Source organism: Hyla sarda, chromosome 9 (assembly GCF_029499605.1).
Source record: "Hyla sarda isolate aHylSar1 chromosome 9, aHylSar1.hap1, whole genome shotgun sequence".
In the NCBI taxonomy this organism is placed as follows: domain Eukaryota; kingdom Metazoa; phylum Chordata; class Amphibia; order Anura; family Hylidae; genus Hyla; species Hyla sarda.
Window position 1 is genome coordinate 125,862,861 of NC_079197.1, and position 26,660 is coordinate 125,889,520.

The 26,660-nt window shown below is 44.5% G+C and overlaps 1 protein-coding gene across 6 annotated transcripts in view; it reads right to left on the reverse strand.

Moving 5' to 3' along the window:
* The window catches only part of LOC130291176 (integrator complex subunit 6-like), an 84,482-nt gene that overhangs the window by 10,720 nt on the left and 47,102 nt on the right, over positions 1-26,660 (reverse strand). For all 6 annotated transcript variants that reach the window (XR_008847812.1, XR_008847811.1, XM_056539669.1 and 3 more), the window contains 12 exons: positions 25,282-25,431; positions 24,676-24,765; positions 22,707-22,890; positions 16,507-16,635; positions 15,908-16,071; positions 13,215-13,367; positions 7,649-7,781; positions 7,459-7,553; positions 3,244-3,354; positions 1,460-1,675; positions 722-845; positions 401-543 (listed from right to left, as the gene is read on the reverse strand). Coding sequence is in view for 4 of the 6 variants with exons in the window: in XM_056539669.1 (XP_056395644.1) it covers positions 401-543; positions 722-845; positions 1,460-1,675; positions 3,244-3,354; positions 7,459-7,553; positions 7,649-7,781; positions 13,215-13,367; positions 15,908-16,071; positions 16,507-16,635; positions 22,707-22,890; positions 24,676-24,765; positions 25,282-25,431 (1,692 nt within the window). In the remaining 2 variants the exon portion in view is untranslated. The remainder of the gene's footprint in view (positions 1-400; positions 544-721; positions 846-1,459; positions 1,676-3,243; positions 3,355-7,458; positions 7,554-7,648; positions 7,782-13,214; positions 13,368-15,907; positions 16,072-16,506; positions 16,636-22,706; positions 22,891-24,675; positions 24,766-25,281; positions 25,432-26,660) is intronic.

Genomic DNA, 26,660 nt, shown 5'->3' on the forward strand with positions numbered 1-26,660 from the left:
CCCCCCAATCCTTTGTATAGGGGATAAGAGGTCTACTGCCCGAGTACCCCTTTGTCCAATGACAGGTTTGGTCTGGAAAACACCAGAGACTATGCTTAACATGCAAATTTTTCCTTTGACACAGCAACTGTTATACCTGTTACACTTATGAACTGCCTAAATGTTATCAGAACCTGCAGAATATAAGCATGTCATCAGCAATGCCATTTACAGAGTAAAGACTGCTATATACCACCTATATTCTGCTGCTTGTAGGTAATTTTGTTACCTGCAGTTGTCCTGGATTTACAGTTTATAAAAGGAGCATTTCTAATATGAGCTGCTCAAAAGCAATTCACTAGTACAATAGATATACTGCTCCCCTGAAAGAGTGCCATTTTGGTGTGAAGAACTACAATACCTTTTTATCCTGTTTAAATGGATTTCCAAAGGTGTGAAGCCTTTTTGGTTGATCTGGATCAATCTCTCTGAGAGGGGAAGGCAGGAGTTTCAAGTATTCTTGGTAGTTACCCATCTGAGCCACTGGAACACTATGCAGACAATCTGCAAACCCAAATAAAAATGAATAAAGATTATCATAATAGTTTTCTATCATACAAAGTTTCTTTATACAGTTATGTGGGGAAAAAACTGTTTTGTTACAAATATGGATATCTGAATTTTTATGACTCATAATAAATGAGCAGTAGTATTACCAAAATCATAGTAAACAACAAGGTACCTTCATCCTGACCAACAATCAGTTTATTCGTCTTTAATAAATTAGTCCTCATCCTTGTCAACTGATCTAATAAATTAGTGCGTGGAATGTCATAGGCATTTCTGTACGTTTGGGGCTTGAGATCCTAGAAAGAATATAAAAGATACAAAAAAGAATGTTTTAAAGATTAAAAATATTAGTGTCATGAATTGTTATAGTCTGCGGGCATTATATTACAATGGTCAAACCATGATCTTTCCCTTTTAAAAAATACAAGTAAAGGCGCTTTCATTTTATTACAACACTATCTTTCATGTGGTATAAATCAGCAAACTGGCAGAATGGTATTCAAAGGACTTAACTTAGCTAAATGAACCTATTTTAAATGTATCCAGTTCTTTTTAGGATTTAAGAGTGTAGTTCTCAACAAAAAAAACACAACTGTAAATGTTTAGAAATTGACTAAATGCAGTCACTTTTAAACTAAGTTTGGTCCACTTAAATCAACAGCAACACAGAAACTCATCCATATGCTACATAACAAAAACAGGGGGGGGGGGGGGGGCATTTGCAATTGCTGACGGGCGCTGCGGCAGGCTTCTAAGCACAGGGTGTCAGGCGCAGAGTTTCATTTAACAGGCACAGCATCAAAAAACATTTTTTTTTAATGAAAGGTAATCTTTCAATTTGAGGATATGCTCTTTACCAGGCCATTAAAACATGACTTGAATACAGAGTGAATCAGACTTCCTGATTTACCTTATTTAAGAGGCCAATTTGAAAACCAGGGAACTCCTTCACATTCATCTCCTGCAGTCGTATTGGGGTGTCTCCAGAGATTCCCTGCAGCAGCTGTTTGAAGTGTCTGTTGTGAACTAAAGACAGTCTTGTTGAGTTACTTTTCACTTTAATCCCCGTCTCCTGCGGGACTTTCTTGCCAACAGATGTAATTATTCTTTCTGACTCCATTTTAGTCTGCAAAATAAATAGAATTATGAGCAAGGCGACCCCTTTTGGAGGGAATACAACAGCATGAATAACTAGAGATTAATTAAATGCATACAATGTCAGAAACAACAAAGGACTAAAGTTAAATACAAGCAGCACAGAGGTCAAAATCCACAAAGACTGACATAGCGCAGAAAAATCAGCGCTGATCATATGCCCACATTCTTGTTCAAACTGAAACAAGATACAGCTGACCTGGATAAGAGGCAAGATCAAAATACTAATGAAATAATAAATTATAACTACCGTATTTTTCGCCCTATAGGACGCACCGGCGTATAAGACACACCCAATTTTTAGGTGCAAAATCTAAAAAATTTAAGATTTTGAACCCAATAGTGGTCTTCAATCTGCGGACCTCCAGATGTTGCAAAACTACAACTCCCAGCATGCCCGGACAGCCGTTGGCTGTCCGGGCATGCTGGGAGTTGTAGTTTTGCAACATCTGGAGGTCCGCAGATTGAAGACCACTGCATAGGAGGTAATACTCACGTGTCCCCGCCGCTCCGGACCCGTCACCGCTGCCCTGGATGTCGCTCCATCGCTGTCGCCGTGTCCCCGTCGCTCCGGAACGTCTTTGCTGCCGGGTATCCTCGCTCTCCGTCGCCGTCATCACGTCGTTACGCTCGCGACGACGAGGAAGGAGAGCGCCGGCCATACAGGGGATCCCTGAACGGAGAAGACACCGAGGAGGCAGGTAAGGTCCCTCCCGGTGTCCTGTAAGCACTAACCCGGCTATTCAGTCGGGATGTTCGGGACCGCCGCTGTGAAATCGCGGCGGTCCCGAACAGCCCGACTGAACAGCCGGGTTAGTGTCACTTTCCCTTCAGACGCGGCGGTCAGCTTTGATCGCCGCGTCTGAAGGGTTAATACAGGGCATCACCGCGATCAGTGATGTCCTGTATTAGCCGCGGGTCCCGGCCGTTGATGGCCGCAGGGACCGCCACGAAAGGTGTGTATTCACCGTATAAGACGCACCGACTTTTTCCCCCCAGTTTTGGGGGGAAAAAAAGTGCGTCTTATACGGCAAAAAATACGGTATATCTATTAGGAATAAGTGATAAGACAGGGTGGTACAGAGTAAAATTACCATTTATTTCCTCCATTATAAAAAAAAAAAAAAAAAAAGGTGGTAGATCCTATCCCACTAAAACAAGGTTACCAGTATGTACACTACCTAGATACTGAGAAACCAATAAGAGTGATTCCAATGCTTCACCTTTTTGCAGGGATTTAAAGTAACTATAAACCTGGAGCCTTGGGATAGGTCATATCATTGGGTTATGAAAATGGTGGCTCTAGGTGTAGTAGTTTTGAACGATTAGCCACCACCAGAGGAGTCTGGCAGGGCATTCTCCTCTCTTCCTTCAGAACATATTAATGCTCAGCTAAACCCCCATTGCATTTTCCACTTGGCCATAATCCAGCTACTGTTGTAAGATCAGTTCACAACACTTACACGCTTGACAATACAAGCAGAAGAAGCTGGAATAAAGGGAACTATAAATCTACAATAAGGACAAATGAAAGGTTACCTGTTGACTAAGCTTTTTCAGATACGAAATTACACTATAACTAAGACCACAGTCCAAGTTGTCAGATATTAGGTTTGGTGCTCCCATCATCCTTAAGGCTTTCTTTAATGGCTGAAAAACAAACAAAAAAACATTATTTATAATAATACTAATAGTCAGTTCACATGGTGCATATTTTTACATTTTTGCACCCACAAATTGATCTTGTTCTCACAGATTCCAACTGTTCTCAATTTAGCATCCGCGTAGCGGAATCTTTGCAGATTCTGCGTCAGGTAGCCCGGGTGTGGATTAGCGCCATTCAATGGGAATAACCCTGCATCCAAACTGTCCACATTCACAACAAGCATTTAGACTGAAAAATTGGTTATATGAACGCTTAGGGCTACAATGTTTTTGCAGATATATCTACACCTGTTTTTATAGATTTAAAATTAACTGGTAAAAATCCACATATGTTGCAGAAACAAATGATGTATAGATTGTTGCTTCAGTCTTAGAAATGGGTGTATAATCTGCAAAGTGTCAACATTTAAAAAAACTTGTATACAAGTTTCTGTTCTGTAAGCATTTAACCCCTTAAGGACCAGACCATTTTACACCTTAAGGACCAGAGCATTTTTTGCAATTCTGACCACTGTCACTTTAAACATTAATAACTCTGGAATGCTTTTAGTTATCATTCTGATTCCGAGATTGTTTTTTCATGACATATTCTACTTTAACTTAGTGGTAAAATTTTGTGGTAACTTGCATCCTTTCTTGGTGAAAAATCCCCAAATTTGATGAAAAAAATGAAAATTTAGCATTTTTCTAACTATTGAAGCTCTCTGCTTGTAAGGAAAATGGATATTCAAAATAAAAAAAATTTGGGTTCACATATACAATATGTCAACTTTATGTTTGCATCATAAAATTGATGAGTTTTTACTTTTGGAAGACACCAGAGGGCTTCAAAGTTCAGCAGCAATTTTGAAATTTTTCACAAAATTTTCAAACTCGCTATTTTTCATGGACCAGTTCAGGTTTGAAGTGGATTTGAAGGGTCTTTATATTAGAAATACCCCATAAAAGACCCCATTATAAAAACTACACCCCCCAAAGTATTCAAAATGACATTCAGTAAATGTATTAACCCTTTAGGTGTTTCACAGGAATAACAGCAAAGTGAAGGAGAAAATTCAAAATCTTCATTTTTTTCACTCGCATGTTCTTGTAGACCCAATTTTTGCAAGGGGTAAAAAGGAGAAAATTTTTACTTGTATTTGAAACCCAATTTCTCTCGAGTAAAGTGTTCGGCGGGCGCAGTAGAGGGCTCAGAAGGGAAGGAGCGAGAAATGGTTTTTGGGGGGCATGTCCCCTTTAGGAAGCGCCTATGGTGCCAGGACAGCAAAAAAAAAAAAAAAAAAAAAAAAAAAAAAAAAAAAAACACATGGCATACCATTTTGGAAACTAGACCCCTCAGGGAACGTAACAAGGGGTAAAGTGAACCTTAATACCCCACAGGTGATTCACGACTTTTGCATAAGTAAAAAAATAAATAAAAAATGTTTTACCTAAAATGCTTGGTTTCCCAAAAATTTTACATTTTTAAAAAGGATAATAGCAGAAAATACCCCCAAAAATTTGAAGCCCAATTTCTCCTGATTCAGAAAACACCCCATATGGGGGTGAAAATTGCTCTGCTGGTGCACTACAGGTCTCAGAAGAGAAGGAGTCACAATTGGCTTTTTGAAAGCAAATTTTGCTCTGGGGGCATGCCGCATTTAGGAAGCCCCTATGGTGCCAGAACAGCAAAAAAAAAAAACCCACATGGCATACCATTTTGGAAACTAGACCCCTCGGGGAACGTAACAAGGGGTAATGTGAACCTTAATACCCCACAGGTGATTCACGACTTTTGCATATGTAAAAAATTTTTTTTTTTACCTAAAATGCTTGGTTTCCCAAAAATTTTACATTTTTAAAAAGGGTAATAGCAGAAAATACCCCCCAAAATTTGTAACACAATTTCTCCCGAGTACGGCGATGCCTTGCTGTTGCCTTGAAATACGACAGGGCTCCAAAGTGAGAGCGCCATGCGCATTTGAGGCCTAAATTAGGAACTTGCATAGGGGTGGACATAGGGGTATTCTACGCCAGTGATTCCCAAACAGGGTGCCTCCAGCTGTTGTAAAACTCCCAGCATGCCTAGACAGTCAACGGCTATCTGGCAATACTGGGAGTAGTTGTTTTGCAACAGCTGGAGGCTCCGCTTTGGAAACAGTGGCGTACCAGACGTTTTTCATTTTTATTGGGGAGGGGGGCTGTGTAGGGGTATGTGTATATGTAGTGTTTTTAACTTTTTATTTTATTTTTTGGTAGTGTAGTGTAGTGTTTTTAGGGTACAGTCACACGGACGGGGGTTCACAGTAGTTTCTCGCTGGCAGTTTGAGCTGCGGCAGAAAATTTGACGCAGCTCAAACTTGCAGCCGGATACTTACTGTAAACCTCCGCCCATGTGAGTGTACCCTGTACGTTTACATTGGGGAGGGGGGGAACATCCAGCTGTTGCAAAACTACAACTCCCAGCATGTACGGTTTATCAGTGCATGCTGGGAGTTGTAGTTTTGCAACAGCTGGAGGCTCTGTTTTGGAAACAGTGGCGTACCAGACGTTTTTCATTTTTATTGGGGAGGGGAGGGGGGCTGTGTAGGGGTATGTGTATATGTAGTGTTTTTTTTTTACTTTTTATTTTATTTTTTGGTAGTGTAGTGTTTTTAGGGTACAGTCACACGGGTGGGGGTTCACAGTAGTTTCTCGCTGGCAGTTTGAGCTGCGGCAGAAAATTTGCCGCAGCTCAAACTTGCAGCCGGATACTTACTGTAAACCTCCGCCCATGTGAGTGTACCCTGTACATTCACATTGGGGGGGGGAGAAACATCCAGCTGTTGCAAAACTACAACTCCCAGCATGTACGGTCTATCAGTGCATGCTGGGAGTTGTAGTTTTGCAACAGCTGGAGGCACACTGGTTGTGAAACACCGAGTTTGGTAACAAACTCAGTGTTTTGCAACCAGTGTGCCTTCAGCTGTTGCAAAAGCTACAACCCCCAGCATGTACGGACAGTGGAAGGGCATGCTGGGTCTTGAAGTTATGCAACAGCTGGAGGCATACTACTTTGGCTGGGGATGCTGGGGATTGTAGTTATGCAACAGCTGGAGACACACTGGTTTGCTACTTAACTCAGTGTGCCTTCAGCTTTTGCAAAACTACAACTCTCAGCAGTCACCGACAGCCAACGGGCATGCTGAGAGTTGTAGTTATGCAACAGCTGAAGGTACACTTTTCCATAGAAAAAATGTGCCTCCAGCTGTTGCAAAACTATAAGTCCCAGCATGCCCATAAGGGAATGCTGGGCGTTGTGGTGGTCTGCCTCCTGCTGTTGCATAACTACAGCTCCCAGCATGCCCTTTTTGCATGCTGGGAGCTGTTGCTAAGCAACAGCAGGAGGCTGTCACTCACCTCCTGCTGCTGCTCCACGCCGCATCAGGTCAGTCCCTCGCAGCCGCCGATCCTGGGGCCCCGATCCCAACATTAACGCCGGGGATCGGGGTCCCCAGCACCCGGGGTGCACGTCCCGCACCCGCTCACGTCCTCCGGAAGAGGGGCGGAGCGGGTTGCGGGAGTGACACCCGCAGCAGGCGCCCTGATTGGTCGGCCGGGAAACCGGCCGACAAATCAGGGCGATCGTGAGGTGGCACCAGTGCCACCTCACCCCTGCTGGCTATGGCTGTTCGGGGCCGTCTCTGACGGCCCCGATCAGCCAGTAATTCCGGGTCACTGGAGACCCGATTGACCCGGAATCGCCGCAGATCGCTGGACTGAATTGTCCAGCGATATGCGGCCATCGCCGACATGGGGGGGCATAATGACCCCCCTGGGCGATATGCCGCGATGCCTGCTGAACGATTTCAGCAGGCATCGGGCATCGGCTCCCCTCCGGCTAGCGGCGGGGGGCCGGGAATGGACAGGACAGTACTTCCATTGTCCTTAAGGGGATAAAGACAGAAAAGGTTTAATCTCCTAAATGTACTGATTCTATCGATTGGTTACAGAGGAATAGGCGGCTGCCTGCACATGTGTAAAGCCCAAAGGGGGGGGGGGGGGGGAGTTACAAATTATAATCAATGGTTTAAAAAAAAATAAAATAAATAAAAAGAGGATAAAGCTTACCATTAAAAAATAGGGTGGCATTGTTTTCAAGTAGTTATCAAAGGATTGGCGCCATTTCAGTGTTGGCTTAAGTTTGTGCAACTTGAACAAATCATCTGTAAAAATGAAAGTGAAATTAATGCTGTAGAATAAAATAACACCAACATAAACAGTAAGTGATGCGGACCACAGCAATATAGCGCTGACTCACCAAGTAAAGGAAGTAACACAGGATAGTTGTATGGCATGACAAATAGGTTCACACAGGTAAGAGTGGTGCTAGCCTTCAAATAGCCAAATGGCTGTCCAATTTCACTGTACTTCCCACTACTGCTCACAAAAACCTGCAACAAAAAGAAAAAAAATAAGGAGATTTTTAGGCTTCCCGTTAAATCTCTCTCTCGAAGGATCCATTGGGGGACACAGACCATGGGTATATTCTGCTATCTCTAGGAGGCTTGTCACTATGGAAACAAGGAAAGTTGGCTCCTCCCAGCAGGGTATACCCGCCCACAGGCACCTGAGGTAATCAGTTTTAGTCCCAGAGCAATAGGAGAAGACCGACAGGTCAAGAGAAAAACCACAAACTGTCCGAGCAACTAGAAGAAAAGGTAACTGAACACACCCTCGGACAGATAACTGAAATAGCAACACCAGAAAAAGGATGGGAGCTGTGTCCCCCAAAGGATCCTTCGAAAAAGATTTTACGGTAAGCATAAAAATCTCCTTTTCTCTATCGGCTCCATTGGGGGACACCGACCATGGGACGTACCAAGCCGTCCCTTGGGTGGGTAAGGCTGGGTTCACACCACGTTTTGTTAAATACGGTTCCCGTATATGGCTGGGAGGAGGAGGGCGGGGCTTAATCGTGGCGCCCACACTCAGCCGTATTCGGGAACCGTATTTAATGTATGTCTATGAGCCGACCAGAGTGAACCGCAGCCTCCGGTCGGCTTAGTTTTCGGCCGTATGCGGTTTCCCGACCGCAGGCAAAAACATGGTCGACCAGCCTAAGGAAATCAGTCAGGACTACCGCCGCCTGCAACGCCTTACGGCCCAGAGGAGCATCAGCTGATGCAAAGGTATGAATCTGGTAGGACCTTGTGAAAGTGTGCAAAGACTACCACGTGGACGCTTTACAGAGCTGAGAGGCCAAAGCCACGTAGCTGAGTGCCCAGGATGCCCCGAAAAAGGGTGGAATGAGCCAAAACCCTGAAAGGTGGGATCTTCCCTTTGCAGCGGTAAGCTTCCGAAATAACAGACCGGATCCACGGAAAAATGGTGGCCGTAGAAGCAGGTTGTCCTGTAAGACGACCTTCCGGAAAAACAAAAAAGGGAGTCACACTGCCGAAAGGAGAGAGACTGAGAGACAAGTCCGAACAGCCCTCACCACAACCAAGTGGAACTCCCAGGGATGAGAAAGAGGCCGGACAAAAGGACGGTAGGACGATGTCCTCATTGAGATGAAAAAATCAAAACCATCTCAGGTAAGAAGGATGAACCTGGACGGAAAACAACTTGTCCTGGTATACAACCAGGAAGGGAGATCGGCAGGAAAAAGCTGCCAGCTCTGAACCCTCCTAACAGAGGTAAGAGCAATAAGGAACGCCACCTTCCGGGTAAGGAGGCGAAGAGAAATGTCCCTGAGAGGCTCAAAAGGGGGGCCTAGCAGGACATCGAAGACAAAGTGCAAGTCCCAAGGGAAAAAAGGGGACTGATAAAGAGGGACAGCATGTGCCACTCCCTGAACTAGGTTTGGACATGATAATTGAACGCCAGAGGACGTTGAAAAAGAATGGAAAGGCCGAAACTTTGACCCCTAAGGGAGCTGAAAGCCAACCACGACCGGAGAAAAAGGCAGAGTTTCACCCCAACAGAAATAAGACCGCCAGGTATGGTGGTAAATCTTTGCAGCGGAAGGCTTGTGAGCCCTCCGCCTGGAGCGAACCACTTGGGAAGAGAAACCGCGGGTCCTCAGAACCGCTGTCTCAAGCGCCACGCCGTCAAAGGCAGAGACGGTAATAGGGGTGGCACAGGAGACCTGATATAGGAGGTCTGGACAATAGGGAAGGCGCAGCGGTAAGTCGTTCAGGAGCCTGACCACGACAACGTACCATGCCCGCCGGGGCTAGTCTGGGCCACAAGAATGGCGGGAACGCCCTCTGCTATGAGTTTCCTCAGGACCCCGAAAAGAGAGGAAGGGGAGGAAACATAAGGTAGGGAAAAGCCCGACCAATAAACAGATAAGGCAGGACCAAGCCCGACCAAGAGAGAGAGCTTTGGTTGTGGCAGGACGTGCAGAGGTCCACGCCTGGAGCGCCCCAGAGGTTGCAGATCACTGCAAACACCTCCGGATGTAGGGACCACTCGCCTTGAACGGCCGAGGACCGGCTGAGAAAGACCACATCCCAGAGACGCCCGGAATGAAGATCGCTGAGATGGCCGGAAACCTGAGTTCCGCCCAGAAGGGAAATTCCCAAGAAGCAAGCAATGAAAGAATTGCCCTATGCCCCAACATGTTGAAGGGGAAAAGGGCTTCTAGGGGACCAAGGCCCCAGACCGACCGGTCCTTGAAAACACCTCCCCAGCCCGACAGACTGGCAGGGAGGGACAGGAAGGAACGCCCCGAAAAAGCAAGGGGGGAACGAAGCCACCATAAGACCGACAAGACTGTCGAGAGAGAACGATCTAGCGGTCGAGAGATAATGGGGACCTGTCACACCAGAAGAGAATCACCAGCTGAAGAGGCCGGTGATGAAACTGGGCAAATGGCACGGCCTCCGCTAACCGACCCAGGACATCCATGCAAAAGTGAATGGAAACTGGAGCAGGGTGCCGAAGTCATCGGACTCTTGATAAGAGTCAGTCGATTGGTCGGCGGAGTCGAAAGCGGGCAGAGGCCGCGCCCAACTGGAGCCCCAGCCAGGGGAGCGGTTGGACTTGTCTCAATTGACCAACCGAAGTGAGACAAGGTCTGGACCATCCAACCGAAGTGAGACTAAGACTCTCCAGGATCTGGGCCCTAGCCGGAACCCTGATCAGGAGGTCGTCCAAGTAAGGAATCACAGAAACAACTGTTTTCCGTAAAAGGGCTATCACAGGCGCCAGGACTTTGGTAGAGGTCCGCGGAGAAGTGGTCAGACCGAAATGGAGAGCCACAATAGAAAATGACCATCCGGAACTGCAGCGGAGGTACCGCTGATGACCGGGAAACATGAGATGTGGAGGCAGGCATCCTTGACGCCAGCACTGAACAGAGAGACTCCATTCGGGGTGGGAAAGCAGAAGATGCTGGCTGAGATATTCGAGAACCAAGATTGGTGGAACAGAAACGCCTTTCTTGGGGACCACAAAGAGGTTCAAATAAACCTCGAAAACGTTCCCATGAAGGAACCGGGACAATTACTCCCTGTGGCTAACACTCCCGTTAACTGTTTAGAGGGAAGAACAGTTCTGGGTACGGACATCGTAAAAAATAACTCTCTCACCCAAGTCTGTGTCCCCAGGGCAGCTGCTGTGAGAAAAACTCCGCTCTGGGTCAGTCAGAGGAGAGACTGCCGGCCAATGGCAAGAGAGGGGCATGCTAAGAGCAGGGGCCCCTGGCTGACTGGCCCCTGCCACCCATATATGCGCACACAGAGCTAATTGGTGGCCAGTTCGTGCCATGCAGAAGCTCCGGTGGCCCTGGTGGGCGGAGCTAAAGCACATCGGGCCGCCAAAGAACAAAGAGAAATATTAATGGCGCCCGCTCCCTGCTTTGAGCGCATATGCGAATGCATATGCGCTCGCGGGGAACGGAACGGGTGAAGACACTGCCGGCAGCCACCGTTGCCGAAAGTGAAAGTAAGACGGGCGCAATGTGCGCCCGCAGAGAATAAAAAGTTATGGCGCGGCTGCCGAAGGGAGCCGCATTAATAACAGTGTCCCACACACAAGTGTGCAATAAACTGTGCCCCACACATAAGTGGCCAGTGCACATAAGTGGCCAAGTGAGATAAACTGTGCCCCACATATAAGTGGCCAGTGAAATAAACTGTGCCCCACACCTTCACTGCTCACCCCAGTAATAAAAAATAACCCCTGTCCAGCCAACAGTAAAAGTGGGCCAAAAAACTGAGGGTCTCCAGAGGTTGCAAATCCGCACCTGAGGAAAGAAGGGGGAAAAATACTCACCTCAGTCAGAAGAACTTACCTCATGAAGTCTTCCTATGAAGTCTTCAGCCAGCTTTTATCACCTGCATCATGCCGAGCTACCATAGCTGGCAAGCAGGGAGGTAGGGGGACCCGGACCCATGAAGTACAACCCCAGGCGCTGACCGTTGGCGAGAGGGGGTTAATAGTACATCCCAGATGTCTGCCCCTCAATCGCAATGGGGGAATAGCGAACCGCAGTTCGAGTCCCCACCTGAAAACAGGAAAGAAATAAAATAAAAATCTAACACATCCCTAAATCTAGGAAAATAATAATACATAGGACCTGGTCTGGAGAGACCTCCTTAGACACTAAGCTAAAACTGATTACCTCAGGTGCCTGTGGGCGGGTATACCCTGCTGGGAGGAGCTGACTTTTCTTGTTGCCATAGTGACAAGCCTCCTAGAGACAGCAGCATATACCCATGGTCTGTGTCCCCCAATGGAGCCGATAGAGAAACAAGGAATACAAAGTAACTGAGAACACTGTTTAAAAGTTAACAAATAGAAAGAATCTACATAAAAAGTAGTTTAGTAAACATGTATTATCACTTAAAGGGGTACTATGGGTAACTCAAACTTATGCCCTATCCTGTGGATAGGGGATAAGCGTCTGACCGCAGGGTTCAGTAACTTTCCCTTCCTTGGCACACTATGGCCCCCACCTTCAGTGACTGACCGCTCGTTCAGAAAAGTGCCGGTTTGGATGGGACCCCAGACTGGTAGTATTGCAGTGAAATTATGTCATTAATAACTAACAATCTGACCCACTCAAGTGTCAAAGACTTGAGAATTATGGCAAAAGGAAGGAGGAAATATTTTTGCCAATAACTTGGTAAGGGAATTTCATGAGCCATCTACTAAAAATAAAGTTCTTAGGCATCTGGGCCATCATGATGCTTCAAAAGGAAAACGTTTTAGGGTGCGTTCCCACCTGGCGTATACGCAGCGTATTTCACGCTGTGCAAAATTTCCTTGCTCAATATACACACAGGGCTTTCCAGCGGCAGCCCTATGCGTGTAGTGAGTTTTGGAAGCGGGGCCGTGTGCCGGCGTGACTGTGACGCGCGGCTTTGCCTCCAAAACTCACTGCACACATATGGCTGCCGCCAGAAAGCCCTGTGTGTATAGTGAGTGAGGAATACGCAGCGTATTTCCCATTGCTCCCGCAAATTTTGCGCAGCATGAAATAGACTGCTTATACGCCAGGTGGGAACGCACCCTTAAGGTGTCACAATGCATCAAGCTGGAGGAGCTACATCGTCCCTCAGAACAGAATCCACTAAAAACAACTATAAATCTGATACAGAATCATTCAATTATTAACCAATGTTTTCAACATTGTCATGAGGGGGTGGGGGTCATAAGCGGCTTAGTAAACTGATACATTTGATAAGAGTTTTCAAGTAATGTGACTTATCACAGAGTAGCCTATGAGCTGGCTGGACAAAAACAATTTTATTTTACCGACAAATAATTTAGCAGTGAAGGATTAACAGTTCAACCATATAGATATTTTGCAGATTCACTCATTCCCCCACTAAAGCATTTCTCTCCCATCAGTAACGTAGCACAGATGCACTGACCTGCCAGCAGGTTTGAGGAGACTTTCGTTCAAGAATATACTGTGTTAATGGAGATGGCTCAAGCTCATATTTGTCAAAAGGTAGTTTATCAATGACCATAGGTTCACAGTCAACACAGGAAAATTTCACCACAGGATGGGCAGAGCGTGGGGGCTGAAAAAAAAAAGACATTACATAAATACACAATAAAATCCTATAAAGGGTGAACTCAATGCACTTGTATAATAAATAACTTGGTGCATGGCCGTTGCTTACATACATTATAGAAAGTCCAGCAAAGTTGGGCAAAATAAGACACGGCAACCCATCAGACGACTAATGAAATCATTTATTCTGGCATCGGAGCAAAATCAACACATTAAAGGGGTACTCCACTGCCCCAGCATTTCGGAACATTTCCGAATGCTGGGTGCAAGCTGCGGGGGTTGTGATGTCACGTCCCCTCAGTGCAAGCCTATGGGAGGGGAAGTGGTGGCTGCCACGCTCCCTCCCATAGACTTGCATTGAGGAGGCGTGACATGGTGTCACAAGGGGTGGTGCCGTGACATCACAACCCCCGCACCCAGCATTCGGAACAAAATGTTCTGAATGCTGGGGCAGTGGAGTACCCCTTTGAGCGACACGCTACAGCATAGTGGACAGGGGGAGAGTGGAGCAGGTGCAGGGACAGGCAACGTCCGTTTCACGTCAAAAGACGCTTCTTCAAGCCGGAATAAATAATTTCGTTACAGTCGTCTGATGTGCGAGTTGCAGTGTCTTATTTTGCCACACTTTGCCTTTCACTATTAGACACTGAGCACCTCCCATGACCTGTAGTACTTGACTGCTACAGACTCCAGTGGCTTGTTACATTTCCCAGTCGTGAATTAACCCTTGCAGTGCCTGGTATCCCTCTTTTGCATTCATTTTACATACATTTTTCACACTGCCATTGTGCTCAATTCGAAAACGGCCAATAGGGTTTTTATTTTGCCTTTAATGGCAGTTATCGAGACAGGGCACAAAAAGGCAACAACGAGTCCCAATGGATCCCATTGACTACAATGGGGTCCGTCGGGTGCCATTGTTTTTTTAGCAAGAGCAGTGGAAGAAAAAGACTGTGCATGCAGTAATTTTTCTGCCGCTATTCTCCCCTCATTTTTTAATGTCCGCTGACTGCCGGGTCACAACGGCAGTGTGAAAGAAGCCATAAAGAGGCATAAGGGAATCTGTCAGCCCATCTATGCAGCATTGAAGCAGTAACTAACACCCAGATATCAGCTATACCACATATACAAGACGTTTTTGGTTGCTATTAGCTACAGCATAACGATAGCTGTGTGAAGCAGGAGTCTCATGTATCTATAGGAGTTACCCCAAGAAAAGTTATCCCTCATCCACAGGATAAAAGTTATAAGGGTGTCCAGTCATAAAAACAAAGGTCAAGCTAATGGAGCAACAGCACACATGCTCAGCCACCACTGAATTCACTCTCTAATGTAACATATGCACATTGCTGTGTAATGTGCAATGCAGCTCCTTGTGATCGGTGGGAGCCCCAGTTCTCAGACGTACACTGATCAGCTAGTTATCCTCTATCCTGTAGAGCTATGGGTAGAGACATCCCTTCAATACATATGGGTTCAACCAACCACTGACTGACAGCTTTTTTTCTTTCTGGAAGGGTAAATTCAGTGTCAGAACTGCACATTGCAAATCCAGTATGTATTTTACTACAAGATTTGCAACAGAAAGCTTCAGTCACAACCTCTGTGGGTCTATGGTATAAGGGAAACCCAGGAAAAGGGTGTCAATAGCTATGATTGAGGTGACCTAACAGAGGAATATTTGCCTGACCAGTCTGTTCCTTCCAAGAACATCTGTGCACCCCCTCCACTCACTGGGTAAGTACACCTCTATATAGATATCTTCCTTTCTTGCTCTAAATTCTCTGCCTGGACAACCCATCTATGTGGATTAGAGGGGTGAGGTCTACTGGGGTAATCAGGGGTCCTGGATTTTTGGAAGTTTGTTAGGTTCCCTGTGACAAGATCATAAGCTTATGGTTAACCATTTATTTTTCTCTTCGCTTGTCAGAAGTCAAGGGTAGGTTTTTCCAAGCACGAGCAAACATTTGCTTTTCTGCTAGAAAGGAGGATAAAAGCTGTCTCTTGGCCCAGGGGCACCTTTCAATTTCTCACTAATGGACACTTTTTTTTTTAACTACTTGCTAGGTGTAAACAAGATCTAATACTTATTACAGCCTATGCTTGGTCACGGTTTTTTTTATTGAAGGAGGGGCTTACTTGCTTTTTTTTTTTTACCATTTTACATTTTTTATGTCCCAATATGGGACTATTTTTAGCAATCATTTGATTAGTAATACTATTTAGTGATTTGCATAGCAGTGATTAGTATAATAGTCGATCTGCCTTCTAGCAGACCAGAGAAGTTCACGTGAGAGCAGCTGGAGGCAGATAAGGGAACCTCTGGCCACCATCGTGGATAATCTGATCCCTACAGTCGTGCCGATCAGCCATCAGAGCCGCTGCATTGCCGCAGATGCTATGATCAGTATGTAAAGACCTAAGTGTATATGCTGGTGCACGACGTACCAGCTTATCAGGATGTACACATTTATGCCCTGATGTCATTAAGGGGTTAAATGTGCAAACACATCAACTCCTATGCAAACTAGAATGAAGTGCACTTACCAAAGTTGGAGAGTTCTGATCAGGCCAGAAGGACTCCGGAATTGGCCAGTGTCCAACAGGAACACCAGTCTTTGGATTAGGCCGCACATAGATCAGTTTATGACAACCGTGCCATGCTTGTGGAGCAAAAGAATTACTAGGCCTGAGGGAATCTGGAAGAACATCTAAAATGGAAAGAGCGAGAAAAAAAGAAATTGTTGATGAAAAAAAAAAAAAAAAAAAAAAAGGGAAAACAAATGACATGTGATAAAACCACCTCACAGTCACAGCGGAGTGCTGTCATAAAGTGAGCCGTAGCCAATCTCTGCTCAGACACAGGTTGTTGTTGTCTGGCTCTCCTAATGGGCTGGGAATTTCATGTCCCTGCTCTATTATCTGATAATTTAGAATGAAATTTTGCTCACACTCAGCAATATCATGAAAGACATCATGCACTGAATACATCCCTAAAATGGCTTACAACAGTAAAAGCTTTGCAGATGAATCAGATGTGAAGACAATATGTGGCCCCTGGGTGACATGGTTCCTACTGAAGCTAATTTTTTGTTCATCTCTAATTTTCCCTAGACATAAGCCCACAATAGTCAGAACAAATTTACCTTCACCATTAGGAGTAGGGTCAGCACCGGTCTTCTCAAAGTTTATCACAACACCACTTTGAACTTTTTGAACTAAAGACTCCAAACACTGGTTCAACATCCTCTGTGTCCTGACACAGTAAGAACGGCCTAAAATGACAATACAATTGAGATAAATGACTACGTGTTCACTATACTAAATTATAACAGGTTAGGCTAGAATTCCACTGAGGTTTTTCATGCAAAAGCCGATAAAAACGCCCATTTTGCCGAACTGCTTATTTTCTGTGAAAAAACGCCACGGCCAGACATTAGCTGCAAGTCGATAGTGAAATGCAAAATGCCAGATTCACTTGCCATTTTTCATTTTGGCGTTTTAATCCTTTGGGCGTTTTTCAACTCATTTGGGCTTTGAGGCTGGTTTTCCAAAACGTCCTTATATTCAGAGTATGGCGTTTCGTTTCGGGAAAATCGTGGAGTCTATGGGAGTGAAAAAACGCCAAGAAAAACGCCATGTGGGTTTTAACTTCGGCGTTTTTACAGTTTGGGACTTTAGCGATCCAAAAAAGTGATGGAGATAACTTTTTTTGTTAAATTTTGTAGGGTATCATTAAAAAGAAAAAGAACCTAAAAAAAAAAAAAGATACAGTAGTGATGGAAAAAAATTGTATTTAACGAAATTCATATTTTTTTTTAGAACTACATTTTTTTTTTTAAACAGGGATCAATTAATATGGGCAGGCAGAGAACTACAACTAACCGGCAATATAAAAAATGTAGAAAGGGGCTATTTAATTATGGAAAAAAAAAAAAAAGTATAATTAATTTTGTAATTTTCTTTTTAGTAATGTATTTTAATTGTGTGTTTAATAAAGTTTTTTTTTTTTTTTTTTTTTAAAGATTTTTTAGATAGTACTACTACTCCTAGAATGGAACAGACTGTTCCATGATGGGAATAGTAGTACCTGTACCAATAGATTGCAGCGGGTGTCACTTCTGACATTCACTGCAATACTCAGTATAAGCTATAGAAGCGGGCGGCAGCCGCATTTGTCTGGTCCCATGCCCGCACTATACTCCACTGTTATGTGAAATTCACACATCACAGATTCATATTTCCCTCTGAGAGCTGTAATTGGCCAAATAGTGTTGGCCGCACACAGCTCTCAGTGGTATATACGAATCTGTGATGTGAAGATAACATCACATCAAAGCGGATTATAGTGCAGGCAGGGGACCAGACAAGTGCGGCTGCCGCCCGCTTCTATAGATTATACCAGAGGATCACAGCTGTGATCTGACCTTAACTGTAGGTACCACTACTCCCAACATGGAGCACACTCTGCTCCATGCTGGGAGCTGTAGTACCTGCATTAATAGACAGATCGCAATGGGTGTCAGAAATGACACCCGGGCCATCTGTCTATTAGTACAGATACTACAGCTCCCATCATGGAGCAGAGTGTGCTCCATGTTGGGAGCAGTATTACCTGCAGTAAGGGACAGATCACAGCAAGTGTCACTCCTGACACCTGTTGCGATTCTCCTGATGTGAATTTCGGGACTCAGCTGTGCTCACGGCTACAGAGCCAGGAGAACAGCTGATGCTGGGCAGTAGATATACGTTGTAAATCTACTGCCCAGCAAGAACTTCCAGTGCGCCTGCAATGTGTATACAGTATACACATTGCTAGCTCACATAACCCCTTGCTGAGCTGTGCGCTATACGCCAGCCTGGCAAGCAAAGAGTTAACTTACACTGGACAGCTTAGGTTAACCCTTTGGGCGGTACACACTATATACAGCTATCTATAGATAGCTGTTTATAGTGTATACAGAAGACAAAGAAGTCCCCTTACCTCCCTCCAGTCCCGGCAGGGTCTGTAGGGGCGGAGCTACAGACGTGAGCCAGGCTGGTAAGGGTGTGAGGCTCTGTTCACATTGTACGTTTTGTATAATAGGAACAGACCCTTCTGCCAGTGTCCTCCCACACAGGGTGACTCCAGCCCATGCTGGGAGTTGTAGTTTTGCAACAATGTCTGTGCATGCTGGGAGTTGTAGTTTAGCAATATCTGGAGTCTCCCTGTCTGGGAAGACCCTGGCAGCAGGGTCTGTTCACATTATACAAAACGTGCATCACTAGGGGGCAGAGCTAGAAGGACTCTGCAGGGACAGGGAGTGAGGGAGGTAAGCTGACCTTGTCTTCTGTATACACTAAATACAGCTATCTATAGATATAGATTCTGTATACTGCCCAAAGGGCTATAGGAGCAGGGAGTCCTGTCAGTCTGGTGACAGGATTTCCGGCTCCTGTATAGTATACACGGGTACACTATGCCCCCCTGTATACTATACGGCCGGGGGAGGCGAGTAGTGATGCTGTACATCACTCCTCATCTACTTACACTATGTGGACCGGGCGCTCAGCATCCGACCCACAGAGTGGTACCCAGAAGGCAGTGAGAAAACTGCAACAGGAGACAAAACTGGCTATTTCCACACACCAGGAAAACTGCCAAAATGCTGGCAAAAGCTGTGGCAGTTTTTACTGGTGGGAAAAAACAATCAGTGGAATCCGAGCCTCAAAGGTTCACGCTAAAAAAAGAAAGAAAAAGTGGAACTACTAATCTTAAAGGGTACCTCTCATCAAAAAAACTTTTGATATATTATAGATTAATGTGTGCAGAATAACTTTACATTTGCATGTTATTAAAAAATATGCTTCTTTCTATTAAAATTTTCCACTTTGAAGAAATGACCACTAGCGTTTAGACTCATGCTGGAGTCCTAAACACTACGAGCTGCCAGTCTGCTTTGTTCACAAAGGAGAACACTCAGAGCTGCCAGCCTGCTTTGTTCACAGCCTGTTTGGCTGTGAACAAAGCAGGCTGGCAGCTCTGAGTGTTTAGGACTCCAGCATGAGTCAGAAATGCTTGCTGACAGGACTGATCGGGAAAAATACAATAGAAAGAAGCATATTTTTCATTAACATGCTATTGGAAAGTTATTCAACATTCATTAATCTAAAATATATCAAAAGTTTATTTGATGAGAGGTACCCTTTAACCCCTTAAGGGCACAGCCCATTTTGGCCTTAAAGGGGTACTCCGGTATTCAACGTGTTTTTCTGTTTTTGACTTAACCTATTTGTTTTGTTTCATTTCTAATCTTGTTGTTTAGGCAACTCTCTATTTCCGTTCTTTGTTGTCTTTTTATCCCCCACTTTGTTTTCCTATCTTTGCTTCCATTTCCTGTTTCTTGCTGTGCTGAAAACTACAAATCCCAGCATGCCACATGCCTTGATGGTTTGGGGCAGCTCCTTTTTTTGTTCTGCCCTTTACCCACCCTACTATTTTCCCGGGTCAGCCCCCTTATACACAGCACACTAATATAATCAACCCTGGTTGGGATACACTGGCATACACACACACAAAAGGGACTACAACTCCCAGCATGTGTCATTCAGGAGTCTTCAGTCTGTGATATAACACCAGCATGCTGCCTCTGTAGTCTCCTGGGGGTTGTAGTTCACCACACCTCTGTAGGGCATACACCAGTGTTTCCCAACCAGGGTGCCTCGAGGTGTTGCAAAACTACTACTACCAGCATGCCCGGACAGCCAAAAGCTGTCTGGGCATGCTGGGAGTTGTAGTTTTGATACAGCTGAAGACACCCTGGTTGGGAAACAATGCACTTTGTTTGTAATATACTGAATAGGCTAGGCCAGTGTTTCCCAATCAGTGTGCCTCCAGCTGTTGCAAAACTACTACTACCAGCATGCCCGGACAGCCAAAAGCTGTCTGGGCATGCTGGGAGTTGTAGTTTTGATACAGCTGAAGACACCCTGGTTGGGAAACAATGCACTTTGTTTGTAATATACTGAATAGGCTAGGCCAGTGTTTCCCAATCAGTGTGCCTCCAGCTGTTGCAAAACTACAACTCCCAGCATGCTCAAAGTCTGTCCAGGCATGCTGGGAGTTGTAGTTTTGATACAGCTGGAGGCAGACTGGTTTGTAAACACTAGCATAACAGGGACTACAACTCCCAGCATGTGTCATTCAGGAGTTCCCCCCCCACCTTCACATATAGAAATCATCCCCAGTCCGAGATTTATTCCCCTGCAGTCTATACATCCCCAGCCCCTGCACCTTGTTATCCTCCCCTTCACATACATCTTCTCTGTCTTCTTTCAGTGCAGACCTGCGTCCTCAGAAGACAGAGCAGGGGGGAGGGGAGATGAGGAGCTGTGTAGGAGCTTCTTGCTCTCATGCACACCTGTGACCACCAGGAGAAGGAGATGAGGGGGCGTGGCCTATCTCTATCAGCAGTTTTGAAAGAACAGAGAGAAAAAAAAAACATGACATGTTGTCCACACGTTAGGATTAGGCTGTGGACAACAGTCAGAGATCCAACACAGAACTACAGAACTTCCTGGCCCACAAACAGGTAAGAAAAAAAGACACATGCTACACAAACATATCATACATGTCAATTGCAAAAAACATGAACATTAAAAGAAGATGCAATATAGCCAAAAATCTTTACCACCGGAGTACCCCTTTAAGGACCAGGCCAACTTCATTTTTGCATTTTTCGTTTCCTATTTTTCCATCTACAGACCCATATGAGGGCTTGTTTTTTGCGATACCAATTGTATTTGTAATTACACCTTTCATTTTCCCCCAAAATTTGTGGCCCAACAAAAGAGGAAATATATTATTTTGTGGAGAAATTGAAAAGAAAAAAAATACACAATTTTGCAACTTCTGGAAGTTTTTACGCAGTGCACCTTAAAAGGTAAAACTGACATATTTTCATAATTCTGTGGCTCAATATAATTAAAATGATCCCCATGTTTACACACATTTCTATTACTGAACTAGTTTTAAAAACAACTCAAACTTTTTTTTTTTTTTTTAAACAAAATTAGTACCGTGTTTCACAAAAAATACACCCTACCTCAAAAATCAGCCCTAGCTGGATTATCGGGGTGGGCTGCAAAATAAGCTCTACCCCGAAAAGAAGACCTAGGCAATGCTTTAACCCCCGTTGCTAAGGAACCGGCCTCACTGTTCTCCGCTGCTCTTGCTGCTTCCTGGTGTTGTGATGTCTCAGAGCCTTCAGCCTATCACCGGCCGCAGCGATGTCCCGCCTCTGCCAATGATAGGCTGAGCCCATTGTGATGTATGGAGCCGGCCGGCTTCTTACATGACAATGCGCTCAGCCTATCATCGGCAGAGGCGGGACATCACTGCGGCCGGTGATAGGCTGAAGGCTCTGAGACGTCCCAACACCAGGAAGCAGCAAGAGCAGTGGAGGGACCATGAGGCCGGTTCCTTAGCAACGGGGGAACGGAGGACGAAGGTAAGTTAAAGTTTGTTTTTTTAATATTAGCAGCCCGGGCACAGGAATACAAAGTACAGCGCTAGTCTGACCCCCTATAACATTTTCATTCTTTTGTATATGGGGCCGTACGAGGGCTCATTTCCCCCCCCCCCCCCCCCCCATGATCTGTAGTTTTTATCAGTATCACTTTGACGTATGAGACTCTCTGATCACTTTTTATTTAAAAATTTTCTGGGATGCTGGGATGTGATGTGACCAAAAAGCAGAAATTTGGGATTTTGTTTACATTTATACCATACGGGACCATTGCCAAAATATTTTGATAGTTTGTCCTGACTGATCGAATATTCGTGATTTTCCTGCAGGTAGTCTAATCAGTCCCCTGCAAAAGTGCTAATGCCGCAGATACTGTGATCTGTATTGATCACAGCATCTGAGGGGTTAATGGCAGACATCAGCATGATCGCTGATGACCGCCATTACTGATAGCAGCCAGGACCTGCTGTGCATGAATCGAGCGCCGCTCCTGCACTCGATTCATGTATTGAACATAAAAGTTAGTTATGTACATTACGGATGCGTTAAGTACCAACGCATCAGGACGTACATTTACGTCTATTGTCCTTAAAGGGTCAGTCACACAGTCACCAATGCAATCCAAACAATTCTCATGAGAAAGATAAAAACATAACATGCTCCATCAATTATGATTGCAGCTGCATCTTCTGTCAGAAGCATAAAGTGGTGGTGGTTGGGATATAGCGGGTTTCTAAAGCAACCGTACACTGCTAAAGGGGAGGTGCATAAGTAACATTTACAGTAAGTAGTATCTGTACTAAGATACTTGTTAGAAACAAGTAGCAGCAGCATCATACCTCCAGTGACTTCACACATCTGAGTAATAGCAGATTCATCAGAGGGCACACTCCCGACCTGCTCTGGCTCCGCAGACAAAGCTCCTGGAAGCCGAAGTACAAGTGCAAACAGTCTTTGATCCCACCGAAATGGTTCTTTTGTAAGCTCACTTCCAGGCAACGGAGAGTTTAAGGGAAGATGGAGCTGAAGGAAAACATAATACATAACAAGGTTTTAAACAATTGCAGCTGGTTTATTAATGAACCTCATTTGTATGTAAGGTGTTGTGCCTGCAGAGAAATATTAACCTCTTAAGGATGCAGGGCATACCTGTACGCCCTGCGCCCGGTATATAACGCGGGGTCACGCCATGACCCCGCGTCATACCGGGTCGGTCCGAGTGGTTAATGACAGCCGGGACCCTGGGCCAATAGCGTGCGGCACCAATCATTGTGCAGCGCGCTATTAACTCTTTAGATGTTCAAAGTTGATCGCCGCATCTAAAATGAAAGCAAAAGCTTCCTGGTAGCTCTGTCGGGCTGATCGGGACAATCGCGGTAAAATTGCGATGTCCCGATCAGCTAGAACGCGTGCGGAGTTCCCCTTACCTGCCTCTGTTGTGTCCGATCAGCAATTGATTGCTCCAAGCCAGAAATCCAGGCTTGAGCAACCTACCGCCGATAACACTGATCTTTGCTGTGTCAATGCACGGCAATATTCTGTGTATAAGATCGGTATGTGCGGTGTAATAGCCACTAAGGTGGTGGTGGGTGGGAGGGGGCTATTACACTGCAAAAAAATAAAAAATAAACAAACATCCTTTAACCCCTTCCCTAATAAAAGTAAGAGTCACCCCTCTTTTTCCATAAAAACAAAAAACAAAACTGTAAATAAAATAAAAATAAAAAAAAACATCTGTGGTATTGCCGTGTGCGGAAATGTCTGAACTATAAAAATATATCATTAATTAAACCACACGGTCAATGGCATACGCGCAAAAAAATTCAAAAGTCCAAAATAGCGTATTTTTGGTCACCTTTTATATCATGAAAAAATGAATAAAAAGCGATCAAAAAGCCCAATCAATATAAAAATGGTACCAATAAATTCAGATCACGGCACAAAACATGAGCCCTCATAATGGCTGATATGCGGGAAAATAAAAAAAAAGTTATAGGGGTGAGAAGATGACAATTTTAAACATATAAATTTTATATAAGTAGGGTATCATTTTAACCGTATGTATCTACAGAATAAAGATAAGATGTCATTTTTACGGAAATGTATTTCCGCTTCGCCGTGGATATTTTGGTAAAATGACTAATGTCACTGCAAAGTAGAATTGGTGTCACAAAAAATAAGCCATAATATGGAATTTTAGGTGCAAAATTAAAAGCGTTATGATTTTTAAAAGGTGATGAGGAAAAAATGAAAATGCAAAAACGGAAAACTCTGCATCCTTAAGGGGTTAAAAGGGACAGAGCACCATCATTCTGCTGCTGATCAGATCACGGGAGACTGATCCCCACCAGTTAAAGACTGATGGCCCATTGTAAGGATTTTAAGCAATAGAGAAAAACTTACAGTATGCATTGTCAAATCCAAATCGCATGCATCAGTGATTTTTTTGTTTAAATCTAAAGCATCGGCAATTTTTCACACTGCCCCGCAGCCAATCACTGGTCGAGGCAGCACATCACTGTGGCCAGTGATTGGCCGAGTGGCAGTGTGACACACTGGCCCTTGACATCACACCAGGCCCAAGGGTCATCATTTTGGAAGGAAGAGGACCGCTGTTATATGCTGTTAACTGACGAAGTTGTAAACCTCCCCACCCGCTCTTTTTTTAAGTCAACTTGACTACCATTGCTCGAGATTAAGATTCTGTGTTTAATAATGAAAACACACTTATCTCTATTAAGCACCCAAAAAAACTCAAAGAACAATACAATGCATGAATGAATAAACGAGCACACAAGGTGCACTTACCTCTTCAAGAACACCTGAAGGAATTGTAAGCTTGTTTCCATCTGTAATTGTAATTAAAATGGACGGTTCTAAAAAGAAAGGATTTCTCCCCTGTAAAGACATTAAAAGCACAAAGTTCATTGTCTAACTCCCTATAAACATGTTCCCTGCCATCTTGTCGACAGTCTTTTGCAGATCAGGGTGCCATATAATATATAAGAGGGTTGCCAGCTGCATATATGTCTATAAGAAACACAAACAAACCCAGCACAAGGAGGCAGGCTGAAGCTTCATCACATCGGGATACACTAAGACTGCAAGGTAAATTAAGGGATAGACGTTCTAAGTCACTGATCACTTTCTGCACTTCGTGGACTCTTAGCAGAGACTAAGGGTGCGGAGTCTCATCATAGCACTTTGCTCTGCTAAGTCAAAGGCAACATTGGAAAAGTGTAGGCTGTATTAGAAGAGCCATATCAGAGGGAGATAGGGAATCATAATGCCCATAAACAGCACAGTAATGAAAATTCACAAGAGCCTCCCCAATGTTCTATAATAATGGCCTAATAAGCACTATATAAGCAAAAAAGAATACAAATAAAAACAGATTTTCCTTTTCATACATACCTGTCCATAGTTATCGATTCCAGACACCAACCTATTCAAATTAAGCAAATCAAAAGAGGATCTAAGAGCTTGGCCAAGAGTGGTGAGTCCAGAGGCCTGAAGGTTCTTCAGCTCATTCATGAACGTTGCATGATTCTCCTTCCAGCCAGCCTGCAAAGAAGAAAAAGAATAGGATCATTAGGTACGCTTCAGGGATAGGAAAGGTTTACATCTGATCCTGGCCACTTGTATTACGAAGGCTGTCAATAACGTTACTGTGTGAGAACTGCTAATGCCCACAAGGTGATATTATCCAGCTTCTCAATGACCCTGGTATGTACTGTACATCTTCACTGTTAAGCAGAGTTGTATCTTATACTACCATGTTGTAGACTTTACTGTAGTTGTAGTTCTATCCCCCCCCCCCCCCAAATGAGACAGTAAGTGCAGGACAAAAATATTTAGCTCACAAGTAATATTCTAACGTCTTCAACGTACTGCAGACACATAATGAAGCAGTTGGCAAAAACACAAAACAAAAAAAAAACAGGCATAAATAATAAGATGTCCGTCTGTTAAGCACAAAGAAAAGCTTCTGCCAAGAAGAGGGCACAACACTGACGACAAAGATCTGTCCTAAAGAATGGCGCTCTGACGGACATTGTTCTTTTTTCACTGTGCTCACAATTAAAACAAGGACAGGTCAAGTAAATAAGACAAGTGTCACAAATTGAAAACCATATAAAGTAGTCAGGTGACCATGCATTTTCTATACATCATACAGCTCTAGAAGTGTTGCTTGTACGGTATGCGGGCAGCAGCTGTGCCGGATGCGGAGTGTGACGTGAACAGTTTGCAGTCTTTCACCTTACCGCCTCTTCTAAGAGCTACAAATAATTAAGGCTGCGGGGCGGCAGATGAATGTGAAATCTGGCAGAAAATTCTTCTTGCAAACAAACTATCCTTGAGAAACCAGAGACACAAAAGTACAGTCCGTGTGTGACCCAACAACCCGCCACTCCATTGGCACATCCCCTGTTTAAACAATGGCATAACCCCTTAACAGCCATACAATCTCTAAGGACAAAAAAACCTGTAGATTAAGGTATGACATCGTCAATTCAACCCAAAAGAGAATCTTTCATGTCTCCTAACACTTCTAAGTAAATACTTGTGTTCCCCATAAAAACGTATCTTGAACAAGACCATCAACATTGAATTGGATTGGTGCCGACAACCTGCACCCCTGCTGGTCAGCTGTTTGCTAGGGCTTTGGCACCGGCATACACTGAAATAGGGAAGGAAGCGGACAGCTCCGTACATTGTGCTGACATCAAGGCTCTGATCCCCAGGCTGCCAAGTGTTTGCACCCAACCAATTCTCTCGGGAATAAGTTACAA